The 11943-nt window shown below is 37.1% G+C and overlaps 1 protein-coding gene across 3 annotated transcripts in view; it reads right to left on the bottom strand.

The window, feature by feature from the left end:
• Positions 1–4827: 4827 nt before the first annotated feature.
• The window catches only part of LOC123559629 (GA-binding protein alpha chain-like), a 36818-nt gene continuing 29702 nt past the window's right edge, over positions 4828–11943 (bottom strand). For all 3 annotated transcript variants that reach the window (XM_045351596.2, XM_045351595.2, XM_045351597.2), the window contains exons 11-13: positions 9345–9422; positions 7651–7874; positions 4828–6204 (exon numbers count right to left, since the gene is read on the bottom strand). In XM_045351596.2, coding sequence (XP_045207531.2) covers positions 5986–6204; positions 7651–7874; positions 9345–9422 — 521 coding nt within the window. In that variant the 3' untranslated portion in view covers positions 4828–5985. The remainder of the gene's footprint in view (positions 6205–7650; positions 7875–9344; positions 9423–11943) is intronic.

Genomic DNA, 11943 nt, shown 5'->3' with positions numbered 1-11943 from the left:
CGCCCGTCGCAGCAAATTAGCAAATAGCAGCTGTGTTTGCAAATGGAATCTTAACTTTGTGGTTGTTTAGTAATTATTGTAAAAATTTGTAAGTCCACACAAAAATCCTTACCCTTTAGAGATAGGTTAAAATACACCTCAACATTGGATGTAATATGCATGTTGTACTACAGAAAAGTGGTCTCAATTTTTCCCTACCACTAGTAATGAAAAAGTTGCAATATAAGCTATTTATAGTAATAACAAAGGGATGTAATTCTAAAGAAGGGACCTGCCCATGACACTTCGTCTCATGATGGTGTACAATTGTGCCAAGTTACATCAAAACCCCTCCATGCATGAAGAAGAAATGCTTCGGACAAAGTCATTCTTGTATATGACCTTTGGCCTCTTAAGTGTGACCTTGACCTTAGACCTAGGGACCTGGTTCTTGCACAAGACACTCCATCTCGTGGTGATGAACATTTGTGCCAAGTTATATCAAAATCCCTCCATGCATGAAGAAGAAATGCTCCCGACAATGTTTTCGTTCTCGTATCCTTTGACCTCCAAGTGTGACCTTGACCTTAGACCTAGAGACCTGGTTCTTGCGCCTGACACTCCGTCTCATGATGGTGAACAATTGTGCCAAGTTTTATCAAAATCCCTCCATGCATGAAGAAGATATGCTCCGGACAAAGTCATTCTTGAATTTGACCTTTGATCTCTAAGTGTGATCCTGACCTTAGACCTAGGGACCTGGTTCTTGTGCATGACACTCTGTCTCATGATGGTGAACAATTGTGCAGTTTCATCAAAATCCCTCCATGCATGAAGAAGATATGCTCCGGACAAAGTCATTCTTGAATTTACCTTTGACCTCAAAGTGTGACCTTGACCTTAGACCTAGAGACCTGGTTCTTCGCTGACTCGATGAGTGACACTTGCATATCAAATCCTCCATGCATGAAGAAGTATGCTCCGACATAGCATCTTGAATTAGACTTTGATCCTAAGTGGACCTGACCTTAGACTAGGACTGATTCTGCGCATGACCTCCGTCTCATGATGGTGAACATTGGCATTCATCAAATCCCTCCATGCATGAAGAAGATATGCTCCGGACAAAGTCATTCTTGAATTACTTAGTGGACCGGGCTGGGTGTTAGATCGTTCCCTATATGTGGGTTCGAACCTTTGGGCGTATCTTCACTAGGAACTTAGTGGTTACGGCAGGTCGGGGGTTCTACCAGGTGCGCTCGTGATGAAATATGCACGAGTGCACGGGTCTTCCAATAAGCGGGAAGTCGCCGTGACCTAAACTTGTGTCGTGCGACGTAAACAAATAATTCAATCAAATGCCTTGCTTACATGACTGCTGCAAGACAGTCAGATGTGACAACTGTGCCAAATTTCATCAACCTCATGCAGAGAAGATATGCTCCGACAAAGTCACCCCGCCCCAGGGGTCACTTGATTTTACATAGGAAAATCTTAAAAAATCTTCTTCTCAAAAAGCAGAAGCCTAGAGCTTAGATATTTGACATGTAGCATTGCCTAGTGGACCTCTACTAAAGTTGTTCAAATCATGACCTCCGGGTCAAAATTGACCCCGCTCCAGGGGTCACTTGATTTTACTTATGAAAATCTTCAAAAAAATTCTAAAAATAAACCAGAAGCCCTAGAGGTTAGATATTTCACACGTAGCATTACCTAGTGGATCTCTACTAAAGTTGTTCAAATCATGACCCCGGGATCAAAATTGACCCTGCCCCAGGGGTCACTTGATTTTACATATGAAAATCCTCAAAATTTTTCTAAAAATAAACCAGAAGGCCTAGAGCTTAGATATTTCACATGTAGCATGGCCTAGTGCACCTCTACAACATTTGTTCAAATCATGACCCCCCGGGTTCAAAATTGACCCCGCCCCAGGGGTCACTTCATTTTACATATGAAAATCTTCAAAAAATTTCTAAAAATAAACCAGAAGGCCTAGATCTTAGATATTTGACATGTAGCATTGCCTAGTAGACTTCTACAAAATTTATTCAAATCATAACCCCCGGGTCAAATTGGCTTCGCCCCATGTACTTGATTGTACATAGAAAAATCTTCAAAATTTTCTTTAAAAAAAACCCAGAAGGCATAGAGCTTAGATATTTGACATGTAGCATTGCCTAGTGGACCTCTACAAAATTTGTTCAAATCTTGATCCCCGCCAGGGTCAAATTGACCCAGCCCCAGGGCCACTTGATTGTGCATAGGGAAATCTTCATAAATTTGCTAAAAATAAACCAGAAGGCCTAGATCTTAAAGCTTTAGCTAAGAAATTTGTTCAAGCAAGCAACTCTACTCAGGTGAGCGATATAGGGCCGTTACTTAGAATTTCAGGTTCAAATTGATCTCCATTATTACTGATTCAAACTTGAAAGAGTTTTTCCACATAATTAGCCACATGGTGACACATGGTGCCTTACTCTTACAGACATTTTCCATGAATTATTATATAATATTCTTTATACTTTGTTAATGTTTTGATACACTGCCTCTATCCGTTATTAAGAAATACATGTACAAAATTTTGACACAGACTTTTTAATAAGCTATTGTCCAATGACTTCTTCTGCATTGGAGTTACTGAACACTCCAGTAACAAATCCAGCTTCCTCAGATGTGCCCAAAGTCACTATCAAGCATCCGAGTAGTCTAGTGAGCATTTCCATATGGAGCGGTAAATAGATAACTGCTTTCTTTAAATCTTAGACTTCTGTCCATGGTTTGTCTTTTGGGGAAAAAAAATGTTTTCCTGGGATCCCAGCAAAATACCGATTTTTAGGCCAAAGTATACTTACACTTTCACTTTTAAGACTGGTTAGCTGGAGAAAAGGATGTCTGAACCTAACCCTCTATCTGCTACCATCAGATCATATGCATAGAATTCCGAGATGACTTTAATCAGACCGGCTGATTGCCAACCCTGACTAATGTTCAGTGATATAATACATAATAAAAGGAAACCTAGTCTAATTGTAAACACCAAGTAGTGTAAACACTGTAAAATATGACAATTTATTTATTTATTTATTTATTTGGGTTTTACGGCGCACCAACACAGTATAGGTTATATGGCGCCAATGTAAAATATGACAAATCAAGGACCATAATTCCCCTGAAAATTAATGAACCAGAACAGACACTGATCACTCCTGCAAAGTCTGCTGGAAATCCGACCAAAAAAGTGGGTGAAACATCACAACATTTGATGAATCTAACTGAAACGACTGAGATTGGTGCAGTTACAATGAAAAAGCGAAATGTTAACTTCACGGGTATGATACAGGAGTAAAAACGAGCAGTACAAGTATTTATAGTTGCAAATTGGCAGTAGCATATATTAAGCCAAGACAATGTGTTTAATTTTTATACATTTTATTGAATTAATATAGCAGTGTGCACGGTACTTGATGTATTTACTCATAATTTAGTTCATAAATAATTTGTAGCAAAACAGTGTTTAAAACTATTTATACACGATGGGCTGTTAAACGTCAGGCGTAATCATTATTTCGTAGACGTATATCCACGAGTGTATAAATAGTGTTCAAACACGGTTTTGCTATAAATTAAGATAGAACTGTTCATTGGCGCATGAATGGCGCCAAATGGTAGGTTGTCAAGCTCTGTTTAAACCTGCCAGGACCGGAAATGGTAATACTTTTTGCAGAATAGGTCCATTTGGGCACAAATGATAACCAACTCTGCAAGTGTGTAAATTAAAGGCAGTTGTGCCATTGACATTTTGTTTTGTTTTAATACAGAATATATTAAACCCAACTTTGTTTCTATCGTGGACCATTGTGGGTCTTCAGTTTTTGGTTGACACGGCGTGGTTGACCTAGATTTTTGTTTAATTGGGTTTCAAGTCACTCGAACAATTTGGGCCATACGACAACTTCCAGATTTTGGTGGTGAAGGTAGACCTCAGGTGCCCCTCTGTGCAGTTTTTGACAATGGCAGGCACCTCTGTAAAACAAGCAAACTTCTGTAAACCAGTTGAATAGGTTCTGCACATAAAGACTCCTACATCCCAAGAGAGTTTATGACCTACATCAGCGATCAGAGACATTAACCATTTTGCAACAGAGACCTCCTGAATTTGAAGGAATTGGCTGAAACTTTGTTGTTTAGATGTTCTTTAAAGAAATTGTAGATAACTAATGGAGGATGAACATTTAATATTTTCAAAAGCTTCCCATGAATACTTTGTGTTCAGACAAAATAAAAGTTACTGAAGCTAGATACAACAATTGTGTGCTGCAGTACTGTCACCATTTACCTATACGCAAAATCAGGAGTCAACTACTTGCATATTTTTAAAGTATACTCCAGACAAGCAAAGCCAAGATGGACCGACAGACAGACGTTTTATTTACTATAATTATGCAGTCCCTCAGGGTCGTAAGTTATCTGTAAATCCACTTTTTTTCAGTACCACTTGCAAGCTAAGAGGTGGAGTTACATTGACAATATCCTGTAATTGACCTTAGAGTCCTACTGACCACAAAATCAATTAGTGCCATTCAACTCTGGGAAATCATCCTATAAAGTTTGCAGGAGTTATTAATTAACAACGGTTTTCAGTAACACTCACAATGAGTTATTAATTAACAATGGTTTTCAGTAACACTCACAATGTTTAAGGGTTGATTTACTCACCACAAGCAATCATGGCTGTAGACTTGAAGAGTCTTAAGACCATCTAGTCCAGTAGTCAATGGAAGCAATATACCCATTATAAGGTGTGCAATAAAGATCAACAGGTAAAATATCAACCACTCACCAACACTAGGAATCATTTTTATTATATTCTTTCATACTATTTACAAGAATATACAAACATTTACAAATATATACAAAAGTAATCTTCAACAATTTCATTTTTCAATTTGCATACAAATCGTCTCTTAATGAAACAAATAAAAGAAGTATACACTATGCAATAACAAGAGAGCAATGATAGCCCTGGAGCACTCACCTGAGTTACAAAGCTCAAAATTTTTGTCGAGAAAAGTACAAGAATCACTTCTACCTTATTACTTGAAAGCATCATGGGCAACTGGGTAAATCCACAAACCTTCCATAAGTCAAATGGATAACTCACATGAAGAATTCATGCCCCAAGTGAGGCTCAAACACACACACTCGTGAGGGGCAAGAGATTAGGAGCATTTCTAAAGAATTATTATGAAACCAGAGCAGTTGTAAACCATATGTTATTCGAAGAATTTTTTTTCTATTTCTGGCTCTGGTGTGCAACCAAGCTGGTCTGTAAAATGACCATCTACTGAACATCCAGGCCAAATTTCATCAACTTCCTACCAACATTTTCTGAGGTAATATTGTTTGAAGAAAATGACATTCGGTGAGTGATCACAATAGCTCACATTAAGCATTTTGTGTTCTGGTGAGCTAAAAATTAAACGTGATTATTTGTACAAGGCACTATTAGCTCTGCAACCAAACAATTCTCTGTCTTAACATGAGGGGATTACCTTTAAAAATGAAACAAAATCATTTGAACCTTGCTTCTGACAAATTTTGATGAACATCCACCAAGTCATTTGTAAGTTGTTTAAGGCTTTTTTTGTCTCTGATTTTAGCTCTGGTAATTCCCAAGTCCAGTCAGGAGGAAGCACTGGAGCTCCTACAGGACAAAGTCCAATGTTAAGAAAAAATAGCTACAGCTCACATTGAGAACCTTGTGCTCAGAGAAGCTAAAACATCTTACACGAATCCTCTTGATCTCAGAATATTCCACTTAAATGTTGTTTTTCTTGTCTGTACAGTTTTGTCTATAATGTTCACTATCCTTCTCAAGCTGGTTAAAGTGCTATATATTGTACTGTATGGACAAGCAATTCCTGAATTGTAAGTTAAGTGCCTGCACAGTCAGGTATTTTATCATGCATTTACGATGACAAACTAAAACAACACATCCTCCTGTCATTCCAAGGTTGTCTGTACAGTATGTGCAGAAACTAATTTCTGTTTTGTGACATTCTGATGTATACCAGTGACCGTGGGAGGCCGCAATGCTTCTCGTACTCGCTGTAATTTTTTCTCAGCACACATTGTTACTTGTCTATTAAGTTCTGCTGCAGAATATCCCAGCAACATTTTTAGATCACACACAAACTTATACACAAACCTCTTCCCATGAACCTGAAATATGTTAACAAACTCAATTTAATATCAAATATAGCATTAATGGTAACATTTGGAAAGTCTGAATGATATTCAGTATGTTTTATAGTACTGTAGGAGAAACGCTATGTCCTCCGCTGCTGTCTTTCATAATGACAATTAGAATAAATAACTACAGATTGTTTTTAAAAACAACACGTCTTCCCTAACCTCTACATTTAAATGGAAGGGTAAATGGCTATGCAATTTCTGGCATAAAGAATTGCGCTGGGAGAAAGAAAAACTGTAATGTTAATCAAAACAATGCTTGTGATTTAATTCCATTCCATAGAAAAGGAAATCACAAGAAGTATACATAACTAATAAATAGGAGCTTTCTCATGACAGCTGGCTCTACTATTTAAGGTTTGTCTCTATCTGAGAAAAGGCATATTGTTTAATCCACCACAATAACTTGTATAAAGTTTCCATTCTGTATCTGTATTGACTTTAGAAAAAGCATTTTGTATGTAAACTTCAACCTAGACTTTCTAAGTCTTTCCTAGACTTTCTAAGTCCAAGAAATGGCATGATTCTCTCTAAATTTATGTATGATTCTCTCTAAATTTATGTAAGAGTTATGGGTCATGATGCCATAACTATAGTGGAGCTAAAAAGGATTTACTGCAGGTAGTGTGTGTTTGGTTTTTAAAAACATCTTTTTCAATAATATATACAATATCAATGACAGTGTCTACTTGTTTGTATTGGGTTTAAAGCCATTTTTTAACAGTACTTCAGTTATGTAATTGCGGGCAGTTAACCTAACCACTGTTCCTGGATTCTGTACAAGTACAAACCTGTTCTCCGCAAGTAACTGCCAACTTCCCCACATCATATGAATCAGGGGTCGAGGACAAATGACTTCAGACAAAGTGTCTTTTATCAAATCGTCATAGAGAACATACAGCCTGCCCGAGGACTGAACTCGGGACCCTGCGATCCGTAGATTGGCGCTCTCCCTATTGAGCTAAGTGGGCAGGTACGTGTCTACTTGTAGCAGTGAGCGCAATGCCCTTCTTTATAGTGCTGTCTAACTGTAATACTATCCTTTTTATGATGAGCATTAAGCGAGGGAGCTACTGGTACAAGTTTTTATGTCTTTAGTATGCAGCCATTTAGTGATCCCACAATCCGATACTTGAAGCAGACCCTCTACCATAAGGCTACCAAGGTAGAGTTACTTACCCCATCACACTAGCATACACTGTCACTACGCTCAAGTTTAAATTTAATACCTTAAATAACGAAGAAGACACTGGACTTCATATATAGCCAACATGAATGCCAATAAATGCAAGTGTAATAGCCCTCCCTATTCTTTGAGTAATATAGCTAGTTAACTAAACAATCATTCAATGTTAAATTTCGTCGCCCAGACCCTTTATCAATGAAATGAGAACACAATGTAATCTTAAAACTTACCTTAGCTATCATGTCTCCATCATAGTAATAGCGTAAAGCTCGGCTCAATTTCTCGTAGTTCATTGTTGGTTTGTTTTTTCTCTGTCCCCACATTTGAGCAACCATTTCTGGGTTATTTAACTTAAAGTCTCCCTCATCTCCAACCCACTGTATAACTTCCCTACAATCTTTGTCTGTGAGCAATTCCAATAAAAACTGCCATAACTGAATCTGTCCATTGTTACCTGTTTGAATGTAAAGTAACACATGTAATACATTGTTCTATATGGGGCCTCCAAGGCCAAATAGTTATGGTCGCTTACGGTACTTCAAAGCACTTGCCCCTCACAGACATAGGCTTGAAACCTCACTTTCAGTGCAGAATTCTCTAGGTGAAAAAGTCATTGATGATCAGACTTAAAGTATTCCTGTTTATTCCAAACTGTCCTAAGATTTTTAAATTTTGAATCAAATATGCAGTTTGATAAAATATATACTTCATAATAACAGTAAACTTTGCTTCTTGTTCATGATCTTTTGAGTCCTTCCATCCAATATTTCAAGAACCAAGGTAATTTAATTTTGCAATGCACAAATTTTCTTGTAGTTGTGTGTACATGTTCTCATTTGGCTTTTTGTCCAAGCAGGGATCATCCTACAAGGCGATTTGAGCGATATCGTTGCTTTAAAGTCGGCCACTTCGCCTAATTATCGCCTCCAGGCGAAATCCGAATCGCCGAGTTTTTCAGCGAGTTATTATCTGTTTACTTAAAGTTGTAAAACTTGATGCATATTCTAGATTAAATTATCGATAAATCCATAGTCAACCCCGCCTACTCGCCTGTCAAACTTCAGCCAATCGTAGCATTAATATCCCACAGTGTCAATCAATAATATTGTAAGCCGCCGCCATTTTGAAAATTTTCAATCGGCAAGTAAAAAGCCGATAAACTTAACGAGAGCATGATCTTATGCAACAATTGTATAATATTCTTTCATTTTATTAAAGATTACTTCAAATTTTATTTCAATTACCATGATTACGGTCAATTTCTGTAAATGAATTATTCGGGTACTGTGGATAAAAAATGATTTCGCGGACGTCAGAACTGCCGTACAAAATATTGTAAAAAGATCACCATTATCTACGAGTTCTGTATTATTTTCGAAAAAATAAATAAACAATTAAATTAAATGTATAAATCTGAACAAGTTGATGCAAAAATCAGGCATTATAAAAGCACGAGAATCGAAACATGAATGAAAAATTTCACGGCGTTTTAATCGTGCACCTGTTAAATTTACGAGTTTCGGACATGTAAATTTCGGATAAAAATTTAAAGGCGACTTTTTCATATCTTAGTTTATACTTTATTTAGAAATTCATGAAAATGATATTGCAAGAATCAATTTCCTTAAATAATTACTGTTTATAAGTTACAGCTAGACCCATAGAAAGTGGATATATGTAGGCAGGAAACTGAATGCTATGCTGATTCTTCTCCTTAAATTCCTCAACTTCTCCCTAAATTCTGTGGAGGGAGAAGTCACTTCTCCCTAAAATTTTGACCTAGGATGATCCCTGCCAAGTTCACAACATTTACAACTACATGTACATGTAGTATCTGTTTCAAGCTGGGAGGGGGAATGGAATTCATGTTTGACAGTTTGTCAAGGGAAATTTCAGCTCAAAACCCTCTTAATGAGATACTGACCTGTTCTGTTTCCTGGGGAAAACCCATGATCTCCAGTAATCCTTGGTGATCTTGATTTTTGCTTGAATGTCTTCTTACCTGAATGTACAGTTACACAATAATTAAGAAAGTCTGTTAAGATTTACAGTCCTATATATATCTAAACAAGGAAACTGTCAAGGTCAATGGCTTGTAAATGGTCCAACTTACCAGGCTTCATGCAAAGAATGGTGAAATATTCATCCAAGCATCTGAAGGCTTTGATAATTTTTAGTTTTACATGCTAATAGAAATATTATGCTTTGGAAACTTTATTGAAACCATTTACAACTGTAAAACTTACCCTAACCTTGACATCTTTGAAGTCTGAATGAAGACCTTTTAAAAAATGGTAAATGAATGCCTTTGATGTGGACTTACAGGTAAATGATTTTTTTTTTCAAGTAAATGTACTTCTGGCAAGTTCAAAATCAATATTTCGAAAGAAATCAAAGCATTTATAAATGAAATGTCTGATGGTACCAACTGTATAACTCCTTTTCTGAAATTTTTGAGTTCAGGAGTTAGAAGTGATGGAAAGGCTTTAGGAAAGCCTTAATTTATATCTGATGTGTATTTTCTCAGCTCAAGTCCATGCTCTGTTACAGAACTTTGCACAGACACTGAATAACTAGAATGTTTCTGTAGGACACAGGGTGTGCTCCCACAGGTACATTTGTCACAAAAGGGGAAATAATTCAAATGTTTGCAGTCTTAATGGTGTGCAGCCTTAACAAACATTTTATGAAAAGGACCGATTCATTATTCTAGGCCATATATTTTTTGAGCTATGAGCATCATAAACAAACAAGAGGACCATGATGGTCCTGAATCGCTCACCTATCCCCACATGACCCAGTGTTGAACTGAGTATGACGTCATTATTTCTATTATTTGACATAGTGACCTAGTTTTTGAGCACATGTGACCTAGATATCATCAAGATAAAAAATTCTGACCAATTTTCATGAAGATCCATTGAAAAATATGGTCTCTAGAGAGGTCACAAGGTTTTTCTATTATCTGACCTAATGGCCTAGTTTTTGAAGGCACGTGACCCATTTTTAAACTTCACCTAGATATCATCAAGGTGAACATTCTCACCAATTTTCATGAAGATCTCGTGAAAAATATGGCCTCTAGAGAGGTCCCAAGGTTTTTCTATTTTTCGACCTACTGACCTAGTTTTTGACCACACATGACCCAGTTAAAAACCTGATCTAGATATCATCAAGCTGAACATTCTGACCAATAATCATGAAGATCTCATGAAAAATATGGCCTCTAGAGAGGTCATAAGGTTTTTCTATTTTTAGATCTACTGACCCAGTTTTTGACCGCACGTGACCAAGTTTCAAACTTGACCTAGATTTCATCAAGGTGAACATTCTGACCAATTTTCATGAAGATCCATTGAGAAATATGGCCTCTAGAGAGGTCACAAGGTTTTTCTATTTTTAGATCTACTGACCTAGTTTTTGACCCCACATGACCCAGTTTCGAACTTGACCTAGATATCATCAAGGTGAACATTCTAACCAATATTCATGAAGATCTCATGAAAAATATGGCCTCTAGAGAGGTCACAAGGTTTTTCTATTTTTAGATCTACTGCCAAGTTTTTAACCCCACGTGACCCAGTTTCGAACTTGACCTAGATATCATCAAGGTGAACATTCTGACCAATTTTCATGAAGATCCATTGAAAAATATGGCCTCTAGAGAGGTCACAAGGTTTTTCTATTTTTAGACCTAATGACCTAGTTTTTGACCCTACGTGACCCAGTTTCGAACTTGACCTAGATATCATCAAGGTAAACATTCTGACCAATATTCATGAAGATCTCATGAAAAATATGGCCTCTAGAGAGGTCACAAGGTTTTTCTATTTTTAGACCTTCGGACCTAGTTTTAAAACCCACGTGACCCAGTTTCGAACTTGACCTAGATATCATCAAGGTGAACATTCTGACCAATTTTCATGAAGATCTTATGAAATATATGGCCTCTAGAGAGGTCACAAGGTTTTTCTATTTTTAGACCTACTGACCTAGTTTTTGATGGCACGTGACCCAGTTTCGAACTTGACCTAGATATCATCAAGATGAACATTCTGATTAACTTTCATAAAGATCCCATGAAAAATGTGACCTCTAGAGTGGTCACAAGCAAAAGTTTACGGACGCACGGACAGACGACGGACGACGGACACCGCGCGATCACAAAAGCTCACCTTGTCACTTTGTGACAGGTGAGCTAAAAATCCACTATTTTGGCTATTTCAAGAGCCATAACTCTGTAATAAGCGCTAAGATTCTCAAGAAGAATGCCAAATGTGCAAGGTAACATTATAATAAAGACTGTAGCAAGGTTTTATGAATTTACATCAAATACTTTTTCAGCTAGGCACATAATTAGGTGAAAATGTGAAACTTTTTTACTATTTCAGGGTCCATAACTTTAAAAATAGGGAAAGGAACCAGCCAAAAAATAGGAGTTGTGCAAGTTTATATCATGATAAAGACTTATGCAAGTTTTCATCCATTTATATCATATACTTTTTATGCTGGGTGCATCACAA

Source organism: Mercenaria mercenaria, chromosome 10, assembly GCF_021730395.1.
Source record: "Mercenaria mercenaria strain notata chromosome 10, MADL_Memer_1, whole genome shotgun sequence".
Lineage (NCBI taxonomy): Eukaryota > Metazoa > Mollusca > Bivalvia > Venerida > Veneridae > Mercenaria > Mercenaria mercenaria.
This window is presented reverse-complemented; position numbering and strand designations above follow the sequence as displayed.